The 25,387-nt window shown below is 40.2% G+C and overlaps 1 protein-coding gene across 6 annotated transcripts in view; it reads left to right on the top strand.

The window, feature by feature from the left end:
* Window positions 1–25,387, top strand: part of shf (Src homology 2 domain containing F) — an 86,085-nt gene that overhangs the window by 56,802 nt on the left and 3,896 nt on the right. The window contains exons 3-7 of one of the 6 annotated variants that reach the window (XM_077564279.1): window positions 4,241–4,459; window positions 7,095–7,190; window positions 12,651–12,794; window positions 19,620–19,794; window positions 19,996–20,115. In XM_077564279.1, the coding sequence (XP_077420405.1) occupies window positions 4,241–4,459; window positions 7,095–7,190; window positions 12,651–12,794; window positions 19,620–19,794; window positions 19,996–20,115 (754 nt within the window). Of the gene's footprint in view, window positions 1–4,240; window positions 4,460–7,094; window positions 7,191–7,318; window positions 7,540–12,647; window positions 12,795–19,619; window positions 19,795–19,995; window positions 20,116–25,387 lie in introns of those variants that run through there. The other 5 variants (XM_077564281.1, XM_077564280.1, XM_077564282.1 and 2 more) reach the window with 5 other exon arrangements.

The raw sequence follows: 25,387 nt of genomic DNA, 5'->3' as shown, positions 1-25,387 counted from the left end.
GCGAGCGCCAGCCACCTCGCGGCTCCACTCACCAAGCGGAAAGACAGTCAACAGCGAGGCCACCACGGGTCAGGGAGCAAACACCTTTCCTTGTCGGCCATGTGCCTGACTGACACTTTACGTGCCATCATATAACTCCCACCTCGGCTGCGCTGCTAGGCCATCACACCAAGTAGATGACTGGATGTTACTTACATGCCCCACAGCTACTCCGGACTGTGTGTTCACATCTTAATTATATCATTTTTCTTTAGCATTCACACGGCGTTATAGCAGAATTACTTAGGGCGGTGTTATTAATGTGCGTCTGGCAGCAATTGAATGTGTTATCAGTTAATTCAGCCGCCTTGGCGGGACGTTATCATCCACTCAATGAGGTGTATTTTCATACCCATCAGAGCGTTAGAATATCCAAATGAAATGTTAGTAGCTAGGGGCTTTACATTTAGCCTAGCATTTTTGCACATAGTCTGTATAAACAGAAATACAGTATCTCACTTAAGTCAGGACACCACACACATTGTTTTGTTTTGTATATACTGTATTTTTATTTGACTGTAGGCTATATAAAGATTTGTATCATATTGGTCTCATCCAGTCTTCTATACCACTTCGCTATCAAAATGTGATCAGCATGATGAAAACAACTGTTACATAAATTTAATATAGATGCAATGAAATAATTCTGATTGAATCAGGATTTTTTGGGGTAAGCTCCTGGACCCACCAGTTGTGATTTTTGTCGTCTAGCTCCTTGTGAGAGCAGCACGTTTTGCAGTACTGAAACACTTAACAGATGGACATGCACATACAAAAGTCTGTAAAGATATGCATGGAATGATATACTTTTTGTTTGTTTTTAGTTGTGGTAATGGCAAATTCATTAGATTTGACAAAATGCTTACAATGAGTATTCAGTTTTTATTCAGTGATTATTTTACTAAGGCTACTTTTACGTCATTAAATGCTTAATGGATGGATGGATTATTTATATTTGATACAGTACGGAAGCAAACATACATGGAGCAGTATTTAGTAATATTTAGAGGCGAGGGCAGGCTAACTGTGGCAGTCATGGAAAACCCTTGACACATCCGACTGGCTTTAGCTTTACGCTCACATTCTGGTGACTGGCTTTTATCGCGTGAGTAAATGGTTTAAAGGTTGAATGCCGTGCTCGTTGCTGTATCCCCCCCGCCCCCTCCCTTTTTACACACTGGCACAGTGGCATTTAACAGATGCTTGTGGTCACTGCTACTGCAGCTTTAATGAAGCACACTTTCTCCACTTTTAAAACTCTCGCAGCACTCAACAACTTTCCGACTGACTAATCAGAATTTAGCCACAGCGCTCCCATCTTTATTTTTAAAGGGCCAGTAAGTTTTGAATCAGTAGAGGAGGAAGTGCAGCATCTGGACAGGAAGGGGGACTTCCTGCTGGTGGGGTGGATCAAGGTATGGGGTGAATGGGCCCTAATCTTAAACACAGAGGTCAAAGACTCCGGCTGTGTTACAACACGCAAGCCGTTGGATGTCATGGCAGTCGCTGTAATTTTCTTGGACAGATGTGTCCCCACCCAGTATGCAAAAACAGGCCTCAACACAAGCTATCATGGAAGGCAGCATGCAAGGAATTGGATGCAATTGTCATATTTTCATTTTCAATTCCACTCATTAGGGTCATGGGTGGGCAGGACCCTCTCACACATTTTACTGATTACCAGCCAATTACAGGGTACGTATGAACAACCAACCAACCAACCAACCAACCAATCACATGTACATTGACAACATTCACACCTATGGTCAATTTCGAGTTTTAGATTTTTGGAATGTGGGAGGAAGCTGGAAGTACCTGCAGGAAACTTGAGATAATCCTTTATGGACCATCTTGATATAGTACCAAAAGGTCAAACTGAGTCTTTTTAAAAACTAAAATGACCCCTGATAGGGAAAAGGGTTCCCCACCCATGGATTAAAAAATAACTTCACTACTCTTCCAAAGCTATTTGCTCCTCTGTTGGTGAGCATGCACCTTAGCTTATGGTGATTCTGTGTAAATTACCCACGAGATCAAACAGTGTGAGTGTGCCTTACGGCGTGGACACGGATCCAGGCAGCTTCACCTCACCTCTACCAGCGGCCCATTAGGCTCCCGAACGCATCGCTCGTTTTTGTCCGCAGGAGCTACCCCGCGGGTAAGAGGCAATTATGCAGCAGTGGCGGCATAATATTTCATTCCCTTCACATGGTGGACACTAACGGCTTCATGAAGAATAGGAGGGCGGTCGCAGAAAATGGGGAGCTCTCAAGGGCACGGCGGTTCATTAGGAGTGTCGCTTTACGGGGAGGATGAAAGGGTGGGAGTGCGTTCTGGTTTAGGTCAGGTGGCGTTGAGGAGATTCGCGACATGGACGTCATAGTAAGGCAAGACCATTTTAAAATACACAGTAAATTCTGTAGAGTAAATTTGTCTCTATTTAGAGTGGGACCAAATGGACTCAGTTTTAGAGTAATATTTACACTTGGAAGAGAGTAAAATAAAAAATTGGGGAAAAAGTCACTCAAGGGTTGAGGAACGAACTCACGACCTTCAGCTTGGGTGACAGCCGACAGCGACTGCCTGAGCCACGCAGCTCCTGCTGTTCGTATATCGCTCATGTCAGCTGGAATCTTCGTAACTCCAAGAGAGCTAAACCAATTTGCTCTCTTGGATCTAAGCAAACAGTAAGGAGGAGCATAGCTCAGGTGGTAGAGTGGCAGTCTCCCAAGCTTGAAGGTCATGAGTTTGTTCTTCAACACTTGAGTGACTTACCAACCCCCCCCCCAATTCTTTATTGTACTCTCTTCCGAGTGTAAATATTACTCTAAAACTGAGTATTTTTGGTCCCACTCTAAATCGTGTCAAATTTACTCTAAATAGAGTCAAATTTACGCTACAGAATTTACTGTGTAAGACCAGAAGATATATAATATTGTGTAAATTGTCCATCAATGTTCATGTGATTGTGGGAGCGCTTGTTTATCTATATGTAATCCGTGATTAACTGTTGTGTAGAGGACAAACCGTGTGGAAGACGGATGGATCATAACTGATTGTAGTTCATTTTGGTACTGTCTTGTGTTGTGGCGCAAAAGTTTGACGGAAAGCAACTGGACTTCTTGGTCTCCTCCAAAGATGCAAGTAATTTTGTTGTCATACCAATACACATTACCACATGCTATGGCACGAATTATTACTGTAGCCGAGGTATCAGTCCCAAGACTTGTGAAAATAAAAATAGAACAACAAACAAAGATCAAATAAATACGATAAAAAGAGATAAGGGAGATTCATGTTTTGAATGTGTGCAAAGACGCAATGCAGCAAAGGTGTGGATGCAGCAGGATGAAAATGCAAGAGGCTTGAATTGCACATGATATTTACAAGGTCATTTTGCACTTGACAAAAAGAATGAATGTTTGAGAATAAAGTGTTCAACATGCAGGGATGAATAGGCACGGGGGTGCTGATGTTGGGGCTACAGAACACAGTTTGAATTTAACAGTTTAAAAGCTCGTGGAAAGAAGCTATTTCTCAGCTTGGTAGTTGGATGGGTTGTGTCCGTAACTGCTAATGAAGATGTCTGGGGTTGTTGGGAGGCTGTTACTCACGCTTGTTTCGCTTCTTGGGCTACCTTGACCTTAATAAATAGACACAAACGTATGTCATTCCATTGGTAGTGTAGTGGTTCATGTAGAAGCGGTAACTGTCTAACTCATCTGAAATTGGTTGCTAACCAAAACAGCAGCACCTGCCAAAGCGTGTAAACAACAAATTAGTGTGTGGGCTCTTCACTGCGTCCATTTTACTTTCCTGGAATCTACGCAGTATTTTTACTCTTCATGTACATTTTTTCTTAATTAATCTTGTTTTTTTTTTGTTTTAAACTTCACTTTCATTCATTGTTTAGTATCATTCCAAAAATCTATTTGTACGAATAAGGACTCCCTCAGAATAAATAAACCACTATATACATTAGACAAGCTGATAGACAGTGGCACATGTTCTTTTTATAACTCAAACAGATGTTCCTGGCTTCTGCTACTGTTGTTGGCAGATGTGAGTGCTTTGCACATCAGTCTAAATGCGACCCTGTAGAGAAGTCTAACAAAACGAAAACAGACCAGACCAAACATCATAAAGTTTTATATCAGAACAAGAACAAAAACAATCATTCTTTTCTTGTCACTGTCTTTAGAAATCCGATCCGGCAGCCGTGGGCCTAAGGACGGCGGCACCAAGCAGCTCCCCCTGTATGACACCCCGTACGAGCCCACCGAGAACGGTGGGGACTCAGACCCGGAACGCTCGCGCTGCCCTCGAGAGAGTCGCCTGCCTCAGGACGACGAGCGGCCGCCTGAAGAGTACGACCAGCCTTGGGAGTGGAAGAAGGAGAGAATTTCCAAAGCCTTTGCAGGTACAGTATATGTGAGATGAGATTTATGGTTAAGCTGGCTGACAAAGTGCCTCCAACAACACCATGATATACTGTATGTGATACTGGGAAATGTCTATAAAAGAAAAAAAAGGCAGAATGTAGAAAGTTGGCTTTAATGTATAAAAATCTTCAGGATTGAATAGTACTTCTTTCAAGTTCTCGTTACCACCAAGCAGTACAGTCTAGATCTTTTTTTGCTTTCTATTGTTAAATATACAATAGCTTGTGTGGACAACAAACAGTCAGTTGATTGGTCAACAAAGAATGTCCATTTAATGGAACACAATGGGCTACATGCAAGCATCCATTTTATAATAATGCATACAAGACAAGCATTATTTTATTTTTTTGTTTTTTTTGCGTATCCATTGTCAAAATCTCTAAAATAGGATACCAATTTTTGGTATTTTCGTGAAGTATTACATCATCTTGATCAAATGCAGCCCATTGATTTGAGTGGAATAGGATAAACTCAAAAGTTTCGTATTTCCATTATCAAAAGCCATAATCAAGCATACTTTTTTTATATTCTCACTTTGTATTATGATATTTAGAGTGGATCCAGACAACACAGTCCACTGATTTGTCGGCAGAAAATTTCCACTTCCTTGTGTCGAACGGCAAGGATTTTAACATGTTCTTTTTGTAAAGAAACTTTGTCAGCTATGAATTTTGGGTGTTTGGAAAGAGTTTTTGCAATTCGTAGAATGAGTTTTTTCTATACTTAGCACGCAGGCTATCAAAGTTAGCTTGTTACTGTTACCTCACTAGCCTTGGGTAAACTGCTGACTTGGCAGAGCCTGTGTAACACACTCTATTCACTTTCAGCCAGCGTTGTGATACAGTAGAGACTAGTCGGGTTGGAGAGAATCTTAGGATGGCCTGAACTCCTGTTTATATCCCATTTTGAGTAGATTAATGCTTGCCAGAGGAGTTGCTATGTAGGGATGTAACGATAACGGCCATGTTGTGATATCGCGATATTAAAACTGCCACAATATCGTCGTCGTCATGTCACAATATTAAAAGCAGCATATCTGTTAAAAAGTTAAGTTGATTTCAATTTGTGCCATTCTAGCACCATCTGGTGGCTATGGTTTTAGTGCAGTTTAATTTTCATAAGGGATGTTTTGGCCCTTCTAATCGTCAGATGAAGGGAAATGTAATTTGCTTGTGAATCGAGTCAATATGTGGAGGAACTTAATGTTTGCAAGTGCCTCAATATCAAAAGTGTTATTAGAGATTGTAGATTGTTAACATGCACTGCTGTTATATGCAAAAGCACAATATTGTGATTTTTTTAAAAATTTTTTTTAGTATGAGCTCTTTTTATTGTGGGAATATGTTATTCTGATTTTATTCTCCACACTTTTTTGCTGTTTAATAACTCCCACATAATACATCCGATTTACACCGTTGACATTTCAACTTGCTTCAAAAATACACGCCTTTCAGGCTATTTATCGCCTGATTCCACATTACTCACAGTATTGACACAATTTAACGTTAAATATCAACTTTTCCCCATTCATTTTCAACGGGACTGACGTTGAACTTTTTATAAGTCCCTTTCCACGCCCACTTTCATACATACAACTGATCATCATTACTATCTTTTTGATACCGCTCAGTGGCGCACTTGGTAAATTGCGTTGTCCAGTAACCAGGCGGTTGCGAGTTCAAATCCCACCTCTGACTGTTCATAGCAAATGTATCCATGGCAATTATGCTAAGTGATTACATGCTAACCAACTGTCTATCATATCAAGAAATGCACATAATTGTCACATAATTTATCTTTCTATTAGCTTTCAGCATTCCCATGCAATTTCTACAGAAATTGCACATACCGGTAGTCCAATTTTTTATTTTTTACAATATTGTGACCTTTTTTTAATATCGCCAACCTCCCCACAATATCGTCATAATTATCGTATCGTGAGCTACATATCATGACAATATCGTATCGTGATGTTTGGATATCGTTAAGGTTGCTGACCTTATCATGTTGTCCAAACTAGTTGATTCGATACTCAAGCCTCTATTGAGGACCATTTCCAGTGGACAAAATCTTATCATTTAATCAACCAATCGATTAGTGTGGCCGTCAAAGCAAACTGAATTTGTACCACTTGGTAGAAACATGATTATTGACTGTGGTTCTTCCTATCAGACTGAATCAATTCCGAAAAGGTTATAATTTCTTGTCATTTGTAACCAATTTCCATTTTCTCTCCTCCTTCACTAACACTGTTCTTCCAGCTTTAAACTCACATCCTTTCCCACTTTCTCTTTTCCAAGCACCTGTCACCGTGTTTATTCACAGGTGTTCCTTCTTTGTACTGTTTTTCCCTTTAAGCAAGGAGGATGCGTGTACATATTTGGCTGTGCAGGCAAATAAATAAATGTATGTATCGAGACCACACCTGACTATGAACAAACTCGCTCCAAGTGCATGTAAGGCCAAGTTGGCTAAGGCAGCCATAACATCAAAACAGGGCTGTTCTAGACAAACAAATACAGTATGCATAAAAACATTATATCATAATAGTTAATCAGCCCTCCATATATATGTGTATATATATATTTTTCTTTTTTTTCTATCCTTGAACAGCTCTGCTTTGTTATGACTGCATTAGCTACGAGGGCTCTATAAGTGGCACTGGATCAGTTCCCCACAGAAGAAAGGACTGCACTAAATCCCCCACAGGTACCACCACCACTGTGCAACTGGGCCTCTTTGTCTTTCTGTCTTTTTTTTGTGTGTGCTGTTTTTTAAAAAAAATTTAATATGATGTTTTAACCATAAATCTTGTGCTTAATTTGGGATTTATGCAGGGGGGGGGAAATGCCCTCAGGTTGCGGTCTTTTTGATTAATAGGATGAGAAAAGGTCGGCCTCTTGAAGTGAAAATCAGCTGGCTTTGAAGGTGTACGCCGTTGGAATGACATTAGCAGGGAGAGTGCAAAGGCAACAAGTGTGAAAATATTGCAAGTTTTCTTTAGAATTTTATCATATTCAATTTGACACACCGTGTGTATGTGTGTGTGTGTGTGTGTGTGTGTGTGTGTGTACATATTAGCCACCATTAGCACTACATTGGAATCCCACACTGCCTGCACCAAAATCAACTAAAATTTACCACTACGACACCATCCGGGACATACTAGACATTAAAAAGTCAATTTTACATAAATTGTCCTCTTTGAGAATGTATTAATCTCTCTATCTCTGCTGAGATAACAAATGCAGTCATCTCAGTCATGCTGCCTCATGTTGCCCTCAAGCAGTACTCAGACATTTGTTTATTGACACTTCAACATTTATTTAAAGCCCCTCGTTAAACATGTCTCTTTTTTTTTTTTATAATACCATTGTTGGCCGGGCCATTAAAGATCCCATTTTAAAAAGTAAGATGCACCTTAAAAGTATTTTGATTCATCTTCCTTGTGTCTTTAAAAGCAGGACATAAAGAAACAAACAAACATGTGAATTGAGTCCAAGCCTCGTCATCTGAGGCTTTCTCCTCTGCAAGGTGTTGAAACACCCTTTAGATGTGTACATCAAGGAGCCTTTCTCCATATCAAGGGCTCAGGTGGCGTAATTCCTCTTTTTGAGATGTGCAACGGAAAAAGATTTGATGTCTGCAGCCATCTTACGATCCGGCGTCGGGGGATACGGACTGATTTAATGTCCAGAGGAGAGACACTTCTTTTTAACCATTCGTTGCTATGGATTCCCCCGAGAAATTGCTTTAATGTGGAGGAATGACTTTGCCAAGAAAAAATGTCAGCGATAATGATTGAGTCGGGATTAGAACGCAGGGGTGGGACAAAAGATCAATATCGCAAACGTGGAATAAAAATTATATTGTGATGAATCTCTGTTAAGATATTTTACCCACACACCTGCATATGGATGATGAACTCATTTGCTCCCAAAAAACATATAAAAACGTTCTATTTTAAATATTGCTATAGTCCCAAAAATAGATTTATATGTTTTTTGTTTTTTTTTAATGCTAGACCATATAAAAGGCTTTGACGCAGCCTCTGACCTGAAGAGGTCGCGTTTATGGTAGTTATTACAAAAAATGGCCAGCAGGTGGCAGCAGAGTATAAGAGATCAACCAGGGCCATGTTGCAACAAGCTCTTTCCCCGAGTGTTTTCAAGAAGTTTGTGAATAATGATGAAACATAGCTATATTATAATGCTAATTTCTGCAAAATGGAAACAGATACAAATACGCTTTCTTCCTGATGAAAGAAGAGACTCTAATCTTTCTTTTAGTAGGTTCCTTGTTTTTATAGCATTAGAACACAATATTCTGTGGGCCTTGCAAAATCAGTCAAAATCCAGTAAAACAGCCCGGAGCGAAGGGGGTTGCTTCAGTGAAAATGGCTGAGAGCGAATGAGTTAATATTGCTATTTATCATAGCTTTGGTTGGTATAGACTGTATTGATACACCAGCATGTGGACAAAAAATCGGTATCAGACTGCACATCCACGGACATTTTATCCACTTTTCATCATATTTACTGTTCTCAAAGTGCAATAGTTGTTTCCACTACCAAGCCACTAACTGTCCTCTGTTGTATTCTTGTAGCTAGAGAAGGACGTTATGGCCCCGGTAATATCAGTGACTAATGTATTCGCCGGCAATTGAATTTTAATAGGCCGTTCCAGCAAACATCAAAAACCTTCACAATTTACGCAGCCACATTAAATAGGAAAATGAAAGTGTCGCCCAAACAAAATATGATGAGAATGCTATCGTAAAACGGTCGCGCGCCGCCAACTGCCCTCCCACTAGGGTCTGATACCACAATGCCACACTATTTATCCTTGTTAATGATCAGCCAAGGAGAGTGCAATAACACTCCACAACCTTTTTTTTTATATATATTTTTTAATGTAAATTCCAAGCCTTGTTAAGGTGTTGTGAGAGTGTGCGGTCGTGCGCTTTTGGTTAATCGCTCATCCTTGCCGTGACCTCAGCACTAGCGGCTAGCCTCAGTCACACGGTGGCAACAAAAGTCTCTTCTGCTGCCACCGCTGACTGAGGCTCTGATGGATGAGTCAGTAGCTGAGAACTGACCATGATGTATGATATGCGGAACAAATGAGGAAGCCTGCACGGGAGCAGGAGGAAGTGTGCTGGCGTTTTCAATCTGTATGAGCTCTCACGCTGTGGTGTGTACTACATCCAAACTTTCATTTGCTCTACTTTCAAAAGTGCATTCACCATTGAGACTTTCTATTTGGGATCATTCATTGCAGAGTCCAGACATACTTTTATCTGGTATAAATCTCGATCTATCTACAGGAGCATCTGAAAAGAGAAATTGATATTGTGATGTATTGTTGTTTGGTACAATGCGCTATTGATATACAGTGTTGCCTTGATTAGAGTTTGATTTATTATGATCTTTTCCCTTTGAAATGAATGGAAATGCCATTAATCCGTTCGAACCTTCCCTCCAAAAAAGAAAAATTGTTGTAGTGTATTTTACAGGGGAAGTCAACCCCAAAATTTTCTTTACAATAATATGTTGTATGGGCCCCCACTAGTCTTAACTAGGGCTTGACAATACGACCCAAAAAAATACAATCTTTCTCTCTCTTTTTTTTTTTTTAGTCATTCTAAACTATTAAAACTTTATAATAGATTTTAATCAAAGTAATAAACCCCCAAAAACATTTATTTAAAGGTTTGATTTGCAAAATGTTTACACAACAATAATTATACTGATTCTAGATCAGTTACATAGACTCAAAGTGGCACTTTGTAAAAATTACCCCCCAACTCTTTACAATAGCCTTTTTATTTGACCATTTATGACTGAATTTTTTTTTTTAATTAGTAGATTAACACCTTAGCTGTTCATAATTGGGAACTCCTGCAAGCCTCTGGCCAACGGCTTTCAGACTGGATTCGGGTTCGGATTTCCCACCCTCTGTCTGTGGATGTGATGTCATGTCTGCATTGTGTATGTGAAGAAGGGAAAATGGAGTTTCATTTTCTGGCCACAGGTGGCAGTAGTGATGCGAAATTAATTTTCTGCATTCATAGCTTTACCATTCATAACTTGTACAAAAAAATAACCATTCATAGCTTGTGCATAACTTGCTTAAATGCCGCAATTAAGTAGTTAGTGACAATTGTCCAGCATTCAGTATTCTACCACTCAAAATGACATTTGGATATAACAGAACTAGTCTATACATGACATTCTGATGAACATTAGTTTATGGATTATGAGTTAAGAAGCAAAATCCAACTATTTTTATCCATTCAGAGGGTGGCCATTTTGCCATTTGCTGTCGACTGAAAATGACTTCACTCGGGTAACAGCCAATCATGGCTCAGCTTTAGAAAACAATCGATACACCTGCATAAGGGGAAAAGATTGATATCACGATGTACCTTATTAGTTGTTTGGTACGATACTGTAACATAAATGTACATTGAGAAAAGATTACCATCACCATTTATCACAGTGCCACAGGTGTGTCACCTTTATGTATTTTTAATTAATCTTCCCTGGGCTTGACAACCCAGAAAGTCCTCAAATAAATCATCGATTGGCTTTACGGTCCAGCGGCGGGAGCATCCCGGAAAAAACGCACAAAAAAAACATCGTTGTCGTCCTGCTGGTGACGGCGTGCAGATAACCTTCAAGACGATCCTCTTTCTTTCAAACGTGTCCCGCCGCCGCTCTTATCTTCATTCGCACACATTGGCCCACACACACACACGGCCTACTCGTAACGTTTTCACCCGCTTCACAGGCTCCCGCTGGCCAACACAGCTATAAGACTTTCACCACGTCTCCATCCTTTTCTCAAACAAATGGCGCTCTTTCACACAAACACGCTCTGAAATGGAGCTCTATTGTATAATGTGATGGATACCAGCATTGAGAAGCCGGATGAGGGCAAAAACGGGGTTCTTGGTGCGTGCATAAACACGACCGTCTTGTTTTGAATATGCACACGTTAGCAATTAGCTGATTTAATTAAGCGCAGCCAAATAAAATGGCAGCGGAGCAAAGAGGCATGCTAATGAACAAGCCTCAAGAAACTTAATACCTGCCTTTAGAAATACTGTTTGCCAAGGTAGAAATTATGTTAAGTAATCACATGAAATAAGACCGTTTGTTGTTTTTCAACACAATAAGGCAAAATAAGTGAGAGTCAGGCGTTAAAGGGGAAATCAAACCCCCCAAAAATTCTAGACAATATTATGTTCTATGCAGCCCCTCTATGGTATTCTGGTTAATATTGCATGAGTGGAATATGAGTTAAGCAGCAAAATCCAGCAGTTTTTATCAATATCAGAAGGCGGCCATTTTGCCATTTGCTGTCGAGGGAAAATGACATCACCAATTGCTCAGGTCTGTGGTAACAACCAATCACAGCTCACCTTTTTTCTGAAATTGAGCTGTGATTGGTTGTTGCCTGAGCCTTGAGCAACTGTGTTGTCCTCTTCACTTGACAGCAAGTGACAAAATGGCTGCTCCCTGAGATGGATAAAAATGGCTAGATTTTGCTGCATAACTAAGATTCTACAAATGTAATATCAAACAACGTAACGTTTAGACTATTGAGGTCACATATTATTGTCAAGAAATATTTATGGTTAACTTCCCCTTTAAAACAAAACTTACTTCTGCTGTCCTGGCATTCCCTTTTACACAGTTTTTATACGACGTCCAAAGTTAGAAAATAGCCTTCATTCTGTGTTCTTTATTCAGAACAGCGACAGTGAAAAATGCCGATTTATAGCCGATTTATGTCATATGTGCTACGATTTTTGGGCTACCGTGAAGTTTGTAGCCCGTTTCACAGAGTGATCCGGCAAAGCGGCCACATCAAAGCCGTAACAAGACTGCAAACCCTTACATCCTGGATCTGTTATGGCTTTGTTACTACCGCCAAATGCGGGACGCTTCCGTAATTGTGCGCTAGCGTCTTCACAAACTAACTTTTTCCATCCTCTTTTCCTTCCTTCTCTATTCCAGCTTCCTGTTTAGTCACAACAACCATCTCTCTACCTCAACTTGTTAAAAGTTTCACACCGTTTTCTTCTCCCTCTCTTATCTTTTTTTCCCCCCCTTTGTTGTCGTCCATATCCTCCTTTCCTTCTTCGGGCGTCTCTTGCAGTAGAGATTAAAGTGATCAAGGACCTTCCGTGGCCCCCTCCGGTGGGGCAGCTCAACAGCAGCCCTCCCCTGGTGGAGGAGCTGGAGTCGCCCTCGCAGACGGCTCAACCCCCGTCCGGACAAGCCGCCAGCGAGCAGCACCACCAGGGTGGGTGTTGGTGTTCCACTTGTCCAATGTCCGTCCCATTGATCCAGCCATCCATCATTTCATCCATTCTTTGACCATATTTCCATTCATCCACCCTTCTGTTTGTTTTACTTGTGATCAGGATGAAAAGTAATTTGAGATCACAGCTCTGGAAAGCTAGAAGGCTTTAATTTGAGGTGTTGTGATGTGGTTTATTGCGGTATTAGATTTAGGCCTTGGCAAGTAAAAAGAAAAATAGCATCAGGCCATTTTTCAGTCAGGAACTGTCAGAAAGACTGTGGGGAACGAACGTTTTGTTCCGTGTCGTTCGTTTTCTGTGTGTCTTCTTACGAGGTAACACTTGTTTCATTTCATTACTTCTAGCAGCGCCATTTTGGTGTGCGTTACTGAGTACTCTTGTTGGGAGTAAAACCCTATTTCTGTGGTTCAATGTATGTTATATATGTTTGTAGTTCATGTAACTTCACCGTGTTTAATTGCCTCGTTTATGTTTGCCGTGCGCTTAATTGCCTTGTTAACGTTGTCGAGCTGCGGTGCTAAAAATAGAACGGTGGTGTTTCCGGCCCTACGCTAATTATAGCTCTTATACATACTACATTATATTTGTAATGAACAGAGAATGTGAAACAGGAAACGGAAATGCAGAGCAGCCTTCCAAATTAAAAGCATAGATTTCAAAACAAGATATAATTAAACATCACACACTAAACAGCTTGAGGAATTCTTAACATGATAGATATTACTAAATTACTCGAAGCCCTATTGTATTGTATTTAATTGAATTCTTTGCACTTAACTGTATTCCTTAAAAAAAAGTTGTACAACCACATATTTTGATTGGGATTTTTTTTCTGGCCATTGGATTATTTGTTTCATCTTTTTATCAAATTTAAAAAATATATATTTTATTGTGTGCTCTATGCAAAATGACTTTTATGAGCAAATTGAAAAAATATATAATTGCCATTAATGTCATTCATTTTTAAGGAAATTTGCTGTAGTTGGGATATATATGTCTTTTTTTTTTAATTATCTGTCTGTATGTATCATAAGTACTAATGGTATCGGCATTGGTATCGGTCTAAAAAAAGTGGTATCAAGCGTGACATCCATTGAGCCCTCATCGAGGCCATTAATATAAGTTATGAGTCAATGTGGTTCAATATAATTTTGGATCCTAACTTGCATCAGTTAAGTGGTTAAGAAAATGCACAAACAAATCATTGCTTTCCCTGAAAAAAACTTCTTGCTCTTCATGATAGGTATGCGTTATTCAGGAATGATTGAACGAGTAGTTAGTAGCTATAGTGGCGTCAGGCACGAGCTTTTGTAAACACCGCACATTTTCCATCTGGATGACACGTGGTGCAAAATCGCTCACTCCTATGCTGAGTTTTAAGTGCTGAAGGCTCATTAGTTTTAATTGTGCCCAACTGCCTCATGTATGCGTAATCACTCGCTCTGACCCCCCATTTCCTCTTGTCAACAACGCTCGCCGCGCTTCCAGATGGTTCCCCAAATGGCGGCCTCCTCGCTTGAGTAGCTGCCAAAGAATCACACCCATCTTAAGTTGATTTTAGTCCGTGAAGTTGTACTGTCATACAGGTTGAAAGTGGCTCTGGATCTTCACCCAGCCTAGCTACATGTTGTTACATCACAATAGAGCAGTAGTTCACAAAAGCTTGCTCACAGACGCATTTTAAGTAAGCAGATAACAAAAGATGTATTTGGTTGTTTAATTTCACACTTGACTGGTGGGCAGTCACTCAGGGGACCCGACTATTTACATACAAGCAATTAGAAAGTCATTCTTCCATGATATGTCCCCTTTAAGAGTTTGGCTTTGGAGTTTCCACTGTATAACCTCTTATTGACACTCCTAACATTCTCTAAAAGCAGTCCTTCCACTCACGTCCTGTGAACTGCTGTCACGGCACCCAGAAGTGAAGGACGTGTGGCAGAACTAATGCAAGGGAATGGGCTCCCCCCCCCCGTGGAGATCGGCGTGTAAAAGGACACCTCTGTGCGCTGTGGGCGAGGACTTGATTTATGTGGGCCAATCCATGGGAACGCTTTCTGGTTCCCCCCTCATCAGCCGCCATGTGAGTGGCTTTGAGATTGGCATCCAGCTGTAAAGCGATCCTCGTTCTGTCTGAGCCAGTGCAGCAGGTTTTGGGTTGCCCTCTGTGACCGTGTGACTCCATTCGCGCAAGCATTTGTCCTCATAAGGGTCACGGGTAGGGTGGAGCCTGATTTGGGCAAGAGGTGGGTTACAACCTGGACTGGTTGTTTGTGTAATATTAAATATTACAGACCTCGTGCTCCATGTTTATGTTCCAGGAGCTGGTCCTATTTTGACTCTGTTGCTAACCAAAACAGCAGCACCAACTGCTCATGTGTGCTCTATGTTTATGTTATGGAAGCTGATTTTTTTTTCTTCTCTGTTGCTAACCAAAACAACAGCACCTACTGATAAAGTGTGCTCCATGTTTATGTTCCGGGAGCTGATGTTTGTTTGTTTGTGTGTGCTTTTTTATTTTATTCTGTTGCTGAACAAAACAGCAGCACCTACTGAGGGGTGCAAAATCTTTCCGGCGCAGTGTTAGAGCTATTGTTAATGCCGATTAGCGCTCTAGTTCTAGTTGCCTGACATGTTGCTTCACTATGTTGTGTGCAAGTTCCTTTGTTTATCATATATTCTGAGTGGGCTTTACATTTCTCTATATTTATTTACATTTGTCCGTAATAATCCTATATTTATTTTAAACTTTATTTTTGCTTGACTTACACTTTAGCATGTCATCATTTCCTCTAAAAGTGGTCATTTTTTACTTCATTATTGCCAAGTAATTCTCTCATTTCACCATGCAATGCAAAGAGCATATCGTATGGCTTCAAAATTTCCGTTTTTTTTTTAAATCCCACCCAAAATCATGACTTCCACTATCAAAACTGCTTTTATTACATTGTGGCATATAATTTAATATCTGTTTGACAGCGCATTCTACCTTGACCTTTTTTTCCCCATTTTCATTTTTTAGAGTGCTTCCTCAAAAAGGCTAAAGCATAAAAGGGGCATTTCTTCCCTCCATCCGTCAGCTTCCGACTGACACTTTCATCCGATTCCATCGACAATAGCTGCACCAACACACACAGCATAACAGTTTATGTGTGTGTTTCTTCAGATAACTGTGCACATTCTCATCCCTCTTAAGCTGCCTGTCGGGGGGTTTTGTTCTCCTCTTGGCCAATCATCTCGTCAATCTCGTGCAGAAAAGGAGAATAAGCTCGGCTCGCTGATGTCGAAGCCGAAAATATACATTTGATGTTTAGAAAGGAAGCAAAGGCAAACCATTTTGAGTGTAATCCAATCACTGCAAAGCGACTCTCTCTTTTTTTTTTCTTGTCTAGGTTGGATGTAGAGGAGAAAGATGTGGTCAAATGAGCAATGCATACACTACGTGTGTGGGCAAGCAAAGATCGAAATAAGACAATTATGTAACACAAAACATCACACATCTCCAAACGGAAAGTAATGTTCACTTATGAACATTGTTTTTTGTTGGCATATTTATCCTGATGTGACCCACAAAAAAAGCCATTTCCGAAAATTTGAAGGGGCCATTTCATGGTCATTTCGGCCATTTTCACAGGATCTTCAAAAGCAAACTTGACCGTTGGCCACGAAATTTGAACCATGGACTTGTTAGAGACGTGACACGTGTTAGTTTTTATCATCATGTACACTTTGATGATGTGTGTGATTGTGGGGAAGGCATGGTTACAATTGGTCATTAAAAAGGAGATTGGAAGAGAAAGAAGTTGAATAGCAAATGAAACAGCTGTCGACAGGGAGAAGAGGAGCGAAAACATGCATCTATGTTGTCTCCGCTGGTCAGTTACCATGGAAACAAAATCACACTCATACCACACTGGCAGTCATAATGTGATATCCTTAGAAAACCAAATATGTCTTTAATGTGGACTTACCTGGCGGATCAATTCACTGCTTTGCTTGCCCCAGCCCCGACACTTCACATTAGTCCCGGGTGCTTCTCAAAGCTACTGATTTCTCATCATGTGTCAGAGTTTAAGACAAAACAAATAAAACCAAACAAAATTCATTTGGATTAATCACTTCCAGGAGTTTGTGTTAGATTGCATCCAGGGCTATGAGTTCATTCATTGAGTGGAGGTAAAGGGGAGCCCCTGCTGTCTAAATTTAGAATGACACGACTGGTTTGTTTCAGTGAAGCATCCAAATTAGGGTTCAAACGTATTATACCATGAATTAGATTACATTGACATATATTGCACATAATTCAATGACAAACACAACAGCAGGTACAGATTTACTGCAAAAAAAAAAAGGTTTGCCAAGAAACTGTTTGCCCGATTGATGAAAAGTGACAAACATTAAGGCATTTTACTCAACACAATGTCAATAAAAATGGACCCATTTTGGAACAAATGTTTATCATATTTTATGCGCATTTATGGGGCTTTGATTAGGATAAGAGGTTTTAAAAGAGATTTCATCATTTCAACTTTCCAATGAAAAATATCACACGGTAAGTCAGCCATTTTGGTTCAAAAACAAACTTGTCATTGGATTTTTTCCATCACCAAAATTCAAATTTTACGTTTACCTTATATTTCGGAGCAGTTTTTTCTTCCTATTGCAAGGTTTGGTTTTGTCGAAAAGTCTGCCATCTTGTCTTTAAGCCGCCATTTTGGCCATTCCCACGGGGGAGTCATGACAGCTGGTACTTGAGATTTTGTCCAACAGCTACCAAATTTGAAGATTTTGTCATTTCTGATTAACATGTTTTTTTCTTTTTTTTCTCAGTTACAAGGTTTTCATTATTGCCCCCCCCCCCCCCAAAAAAAGAGATAAGTAAAAAAAGAGAAAATTAATTTTAAAAAATCTGCCCCAGAAACCAATTTCACTTGGTAACATCTAATTTAGTAGACAGGTCCCAGTAGACCCAAAACAACAACAAAAACTCTAAAAAAGGACTAACTTGTCCAACAAGTTTTGTTAAAATACTACGAAATTTGAACCATGTGGGTGACACTATAATGCGGATAGTCTGCATTTAATTTTCATCATTGCATGTGTGCTGAGTATGGCAGCAAATCTTGAGACTCGAAACTAATAATAACGCAGCTCCACATGGTCGGAACTTGATCAAAGATCTTGATAACGATTAGGGTCCCGCCCCAAAGACATCCATATGCGCCACTCTTCTGGCTAGAATTGCATGGCGGGCTCCATCAAATGTTCTCAAAGACCATATGTAGCCCACAAGCTAAACACATCTCTATGGACATGTTGTCACCCTGGCTAATAGAACACTAGAGATGACTCTCCATTGATGACAGAGGGCTGCTGTCAGCCCTGTACATCAATTCTCTTCATCAAAAGCCGCAGCCGTTGATATGTCAAAGCGTTTGGACCGCCCGACATCTGCGACGGGAAGCCACTCGCGCATGCCGGTCCCACCACCGGCGTGTCAGAGTGGCTCTAAAATAGGTCTTTTCCAAAGCCAAGGGTGCTGCGACATCAATTATAGTGATGGATGATGGCGGGATAGAGACCAAAAGCCACACACATGGGAAAACACACACAAGCAGGAGCTGGCTGGCCATGTGAGACTTATGTAAATAGCCAATAAACAAGTTTAGTGACGTCTACTAGTCGGCCTTGAGTGCACACAACCTTGTCACGATGTGTAATGTTTAACTTTTTTGTGTTTGTGTGTGCTGCTGACACATCCACGCACGTTGCAACGTTAGCATGCGCTTATTTATATATATTTGTGTGTACGTCGGGATGGATTGATGTAGCGCTGTGTGAATGTGTCCTTTGCTTGGGCGAGTTGCACGCAAAATCACTGCGACCAATCACAGGCAGGATTTCGGTTTCACTGCTTTTATCATAGAGCCGTAATTGTTTTATACAGCATCTCATGAAATGAACTACTGTACACCACTTTAATTTTTAAAAATATTTTTGTTATAGTCAGGTCCTTCACTCATTCACTGCCATTGACGGCTATAGACGTCAAAAATTCATTTGAACTATTTCTATTAGTTAAACATTTTTATGACACTTTTGTTAACAAGAAACCTAGAATTTTTGTTATTGTACATTTAGAACAGATATAAAATAAATAATAATAATTAAAAACTAGTGAAGTCATGTAACTAATTACGATTAAAAATTGTAATCGCCTGACACTCCTAATTTTTAATAATCTCTTCTTTCTTTTTTTAAATTGCGTTAGGCGATTACATTTTTTTTTAATTGTAATTAATTGCATGGCTTCAATAGTTAACTCACAATTAATCACACATTTTACATCTGTTCTAAATGTACACTAAAAAAATTCTAGGTTTTCATACTCTTAACAAAAGTGGAGTCAGTATCTCAACTGCTTGCAATGAAAAGTGAGCAGTAGAAAATGTTCAAATTGATCCAAAGTGCCCTTATTTCATGTGCCCACTCTTATTTTCCCGCACTGCTTTCACCCTCGGCGCACCGGAGCTTCACATGCTGCCACTGGAATCCTCCTTCTCGCCTGACTACACTGTAGCAAAGTGTCATTTCTTTAGTCCCTGCCCATGAAAAGATCTAAAATATTGTAAGAGGTGTACATTGGATATTCTAAAGCGGGCTAGACATTTACACATTTTTAACATCTTAAATGGCTACTAAAATGAGAGCATCCCATACACGACAAGGAAAAAATATATAATGAAAAGGTGTAGAATGAAGGTGTTCAAATATTTAATTTAATTAAATTTTTTTAAATCTTGCAGTCCAGTTTGACGGCGTGGAGAAGTCTCGAATGTCGCCCACCAAGGACGGCAAAACCCGTCCGCTGCAGCGGCACTCCAGCGGCTGCTTGGTGAATATCAAAATGACGTCAGCGGAGCAGCCCGGATCGTCCGTGGGGGAACGCGTTGATCCCAGCATGGCCTTGGAAAGCCAATTGTGAGTTTCATCCCTAACCCTGCCAATGACGAATCTGCTCAACCAATGAGCAACTGGCAATGACCAAGAGACTAAAAATAGTACCTTGTCTAGCCAGTGGAAATGCATCAGTAGTGAATAGAGCTGGAAAGGTACCATATAGTAGAAAAGGGATTTTTTAATTAATTAATTTTTTTTCTTCTTTTTTTTTGCTTTCCACAGCTGGTACCACGGCGCCATCAGTCGGACGGATGCAGAATGTCTGCTCCGGCTATGCAAGGAGGCCAGCTACCTGGTGCGGAACAGCGAAACCAGCAAGAACGACTACTCCCTCTCACTTAAGTAAGTTTTTAATTAACCACTTGTAAATTATTTACAGTATTTTTTCAACTCTTCCGTAGTTACAACTACAAGTTTTGAATCCAACCCAAACTTCTTTTTTTTTAGGAAGTGTGATCCCCTGGACAAATATAGCTTAAAATTCACCATTTGGGTAGTGGGTGAGCTCTAAAGCCTATCCCAGCTGTCTTAGGGTGAGAGGTCGGGTAAAACCTGGGCTGGTTGCCAGCCAGAGGTGGCAAATCCATTTCCAGAATGTAAAAACCCTGCCACAGTTTGGCTTTAGCCCCAGTTGCTAGCTAACTAGCTCCCTAGCAGGTAAACAAGCACCATGGGAGCTAGCTAGGGCTAGCTTGCTAGCTAGCACCAGGAACTAAAGCCAAACTGTGGCAATGTTTTTACTTTTTGGGCCTGGATTTGCCACCTCTGTTGCCAGCCAATCACAGGACACATCGTTTACTCTCACATTTACACCATCATTGAGTGGGAACTGAACCCACATTGACTGCAAAGAAGTTAGACAAATAAACTACTGCATTATCAATTTACCAACCATATACACTATACTGTACAGTGTATATTGTTCAAGGTTGACCAAGTTGGTATTTGTACATTCTGTTGGTGTAATATGAGCATTCTAATATTTACGTGCACGGAAAGCTCCGGCTGCACTCCAATAGTGTGCTGACTGCGTTGTCTCGTTATGCTAATAATCACCTTTCTCACCTCTCCCCCCCGCCAACATTGCCCTCATCTTTCTCCTCGCCACACCGACCTCATAATCTGCTGACAGTTCAACTACCGCCGCCCTCCATCAGTGAACCCTGACCCCCCGCGAAGGGCGGCTCTTATTGGCCGAGTTATGTCTTGACATTTTGCTGCTCCGGACTTTCCATCCCGGGGGGCGGGGGGGTCGCATCACAACCACAACCAAAAGGAATGCTGCCACATATTCTTTGACAAAGTGGCTTATTTGCTGGAGATATGGAAATATTCTAGATTTGAAGGCAGACAAATGACATTTGAGAAGGTCCTCCGGATTTCACGGCGACCTTTAGACGGGAAATGAAAGTGTCAAATGCAGACAGACGCTGATTAGCCTTTAGCTTCACCTTACTGGAGGCAGGAGGTAAAAAGACGGTGTACATTTTCTTCTTTGTGCTTCTGCACCTGACCACCTCATCTTTTATTATTCTGCCGATCTGACAAAAAACATTATACATACTTATGATACTTGGAGCCTTCAATTTACAACTAAAGATGAACGGTGCTTGTGCAAAGCCATCATTGGCTGATTCAACCATTTCTCTGCCATTCCAGCCCTCACTTGAAAGTGGCTCGGGACCTTCACCCAGCCTAGCCCCAAGTCATAGGGGGAGAAACGCAAAGTGGTGGTGGTTAATATGTAAATTTTATAAGCGCAGGATGGCTCGCTCGCAGACACATTTTCCAAAGTAAGGTGCTAACAAAATTTTTACTTTGTTGTTTTCACATTAGCTGGTTGAGGAGCAACTCCGGAGACCCAATTATTCGTATACAAGCAATTAAAATGTCAATTTTCCATAATACGTCTCCTTTAAAACTTTTATTTGCCAAACTGCGATCTGTTGATGCTTGAAAGCAGCCAAAGTAATTTCCCAAGGGCTACAGAGAGCGACGCACTTTCAATAACAAGCACAAATTCAATATTTAGCACTAAATGATCAATAGTTGCACCTTACACAACCACTATCATCATGCTAGACTTTTGGGGTTAGGAGAAAATTGTACTAAAACAATCAGACGACCACAATAAAAGTGTTTCAGGTCACTTGCGTTGGCCGAAAAGAGATGAGTTAGCCTTCTGGATCCCGCCGCCGCCATTAATCCACATCGCAAAAGTGTCCAGCTGGACCTCCATAACGAGCCAGTAGCTATTAAAGCGGATATGCAGCCAGTGCAGTAACCTGATTTATTTATGGCATTGACGCTGCGGTGGCTGCTGCTCACTGATATTAAAGGTTTGGCATAGGATAACTTGTGTGACCCCCATAAAAGATGCTAGTGAGGTGCGGTGCGGGGAAAATTAAAGTTACATTTCCGACAAGTTCACTTTCACATTCATACACATAAAAAATGTGTTTGGAAGAATGAAGGCCTTACCCGCAGTGGTCGCGTTAACACTAATAAATGTCCTCTAGCAATTATATAAATGTGTTTTAAGTGAGAGAGGTGAAACTATTAGCATCATTACGAGAATGGTTGATTCACACCTCCCGGGGTATATATTGTCTGATTTCACATTACTTGCAGTATTTGCACAATTTCACGTTAAATATCAACATTTCCCTATTCATTTTCAATGGGATAGTCCCACATTCCACACCCACTTCCATACACACAATTTATCATCATCTTTTTTTCTTTTCTTTTTTTCTAGGAGAGCTCAGTATTGTTCATTCGATTTGACATCATCATTGCTCTCCTTTTTAAAAAAAAATAAATTAAAAAAATAAAATAAAAATAAAATGTTTTTTTTTCTTTCTCTTTTTTTTAAATATATATACATATATATATATACACATATACATACATATATATATATATATATATATATATATATATATATTTTTTTTTTTTTTTTTTTTTTTCACAACTTATCATGACAACCTGTCTGATACAGCTCAGTGGCACAGTTGGTAAAGTGGCCAGGAGGTCGCGGGTTCAAATCCCACCTTATGCCCAGTCATGTATACCAACTGACTATCATATCAGGAAATGCATTATAATTTCACTGAAATGATTAAATGCATGATAGCTTTCAGCATCAGATGACACTTTTCAAAATAAATACGCCATTAGCCAAACCCCGCTTGGACCACATTTTAGCACTTTAGTATTTTATCTTTCAATTCACTTCATAAGCACATGCATTCAAATCTTAGCATTCAGCTAATAGCATTCATCTTTTCAGCATTCCCACGCAATTTCTGCAGAAATTGCACTTTGTCTAGTTATTATTATTATTATTATTATTATTATTATTATTACTTATTATTGTTAATATGAAGAAATTAACTAGTTATTATTAAAAAAAACAACAACTTTGGTTCACGCAAATAATAATAATCTTGTAAAGACATTTGACATTTGGGCCTTTGCTTATTTTGATCAGAAAAAAACAAACATGCTCACATTGTCAAATTTTAAATTGTCTTAGTGACTGCTATGGAGTTTTAAGCAAGTCTTCTGAAGGTAGAACAATGTACGGAAAAACACTCTTCAATAATGACTGCTGAACATCCCAGATAGTGTCTACAGATGGTTAAAAAAAAAAACTTCACAATACTTCCGAGAGCCTTTTTCCATAATAATTGGTGCTGCTGGGCGTCCGGCGACATCAGTTCCCGTGAGAGTGCGGTGCGAGTGCGGGCCGGGCCTCCAAACAATCTTTGGACCGATTGGTGCGGCGACATACCGCAGAAGCAGAGGTGACGACGAGTTCACCCCCGCTCGACATGAGGCGAGCTCCCCAGCTGCCGCTGAGATTGAGCGGAAGGCCCAAGGTGAGGATGGTCCGTGTCTCGGGTTGCTGAAAGATGCATGAGGCCGATTGGTGGCACGTGTGTGCGCTGCATTATTGATAAGGAGCCACAAAGCCTTCCCCAGTCCGTTCGCTGACCTGATGGGAAGTGTTTTCTGTCTACGCTGCCCTCCCGACCTCCTCGCTCCTCCCGGACTACTCCTTAATCGCAGGGAAGCCTTTTTAATCTTACAGGAAGACGTATCATCACATTTATTAGTACGTACTAGTACTTTGAACAACAATAGTCTGCGATGGGACGAGTAAAGTACAACAAAGGATTATTTGACGTGTTGGAAAATTATTCAAAAGGGGTTCATCAATTTTGTGTTGGTGAATGGTGTCAGAGTAATTTAATTTATGTGAAATGAACCCAGCACATTTGACGCTCAGTAAACTTTTAAAAGGTTATTCCCGCTATTGAGGGTCATTATCTTTTGCCAGACTGTCTTTTTATTTTGACGTCTTAGATTCTTAACACCCAGATCGTCCTTTTACGGGACGTCGCCGGATGTCAAAGGCAGGGAGATAAGCCGCCATTGCCAAGGACGACTGCACTCAGCGCGAGCGGCGGCAGATATTCATCTTGCTTAGACAAACCTTGTGCTCTGTTGCTCTACGGGAAAAATATTGTGTATCTAAAACCGCAAACGTTGACTGGAAAATGATCTTTAGGAATTAAGGATTGTGAATTACAGGTTTTTACGGAAGAGGATTAGGGCCAGTGAAGAGAAGAAAAAAAAAGGTTGGCAGGATTCTGACTTTATTCTCAGAATTCTGACTTTAAAGTGAGAATTCTCTCTTTAAAGTCAGAATCCTGAGATTAAAGTCAAAAAAGGTTGGCAGGATTCTGCCTTTATTCTCAGAATTCTGACTTTAAAGTGAGAATTCTCTCTTTAAAGTCAGAATCCTGAGATTAAAGTCAAAAAAGGTTGGCAGGATTCTGACTTTATTCTCAGAATTCTGACTTTAAAGTGAGAATTCTCTCTTTAAAGTCAGAATCCTGAGATTAAAGTCAAAAAAGGTTGGCAGGATTCTGACTTTATTCTCAGAATTCTGACTTTAAAGTGAGACTTCTCTCTTTAAAGTCAGAATCCTGAGATTAAAGTCAGAATAGTCAGAATAGAATGAAGTCAGAATCTTGAGATTAAAGTCAGAATTCTGAGAATAAAGTCGGAATTCTGGAAATATAGTGAGAATTTAAACTTTAAAGTCAGAATAATCACTTTTGATATTAAAATCATAATAGAATAGTGAGAATTCTGACTTAAATCATAGAATTCTGACTTAAGTCAGAATCCTGCCAACTTTTTTTTCTCTCTCTTCATTGGCCCTAATCCTCTTCCGTAGGTTTGTGATGAAGACTGACGTTAGGAGTTTGGGTTTGGAGTAGGAGTTAGCACTGTTATCCTTGTTGCTGTCTCTGAAGGACAATATTGTGCATCAACAACTCCAAACATTTGCTGGGAAATCATCTGGGACTCTAAAAAAAGAAAACAACAAACCCTGAAGTGTTTTTCTGTTTTAAGCGCGTCTCCGTGTAAACTCGCATCCGCCTCCGAGGGACTGATGATTCATCAAAAGCACTTTGTAGCGACTATTTTTAACAAGAGGTCTCCTGGCTGGCGCTCACAGACTCACAGAAGTGGAGATAGAGAAAATACAGAAATGTTCTTATTTGAACTCATTAACGACACTCTGGAGACTCAATAA

This window comes from Vanacampus margaritifer, chromosome 4, assembly GCF_051991255.1.
Source record: "Vanacampus margaritifer isolate UIUO_Vmar chromosome 4, RoL_Vmar_1.0, whole genome shotgun sequence".
NCBI classification, from domain to species: domain Eukaryota; kingdom Metazoa; phylum Chordata; class Actinopteri; order Syngnathiformes; family Syngnathidae; genus Vanacampus; species Vanacampus margaritifer.
Note: the sequence above shows the minus strand (reverse complement) of the source record. Positions and strands in the feature narration are given on the sequence as shown.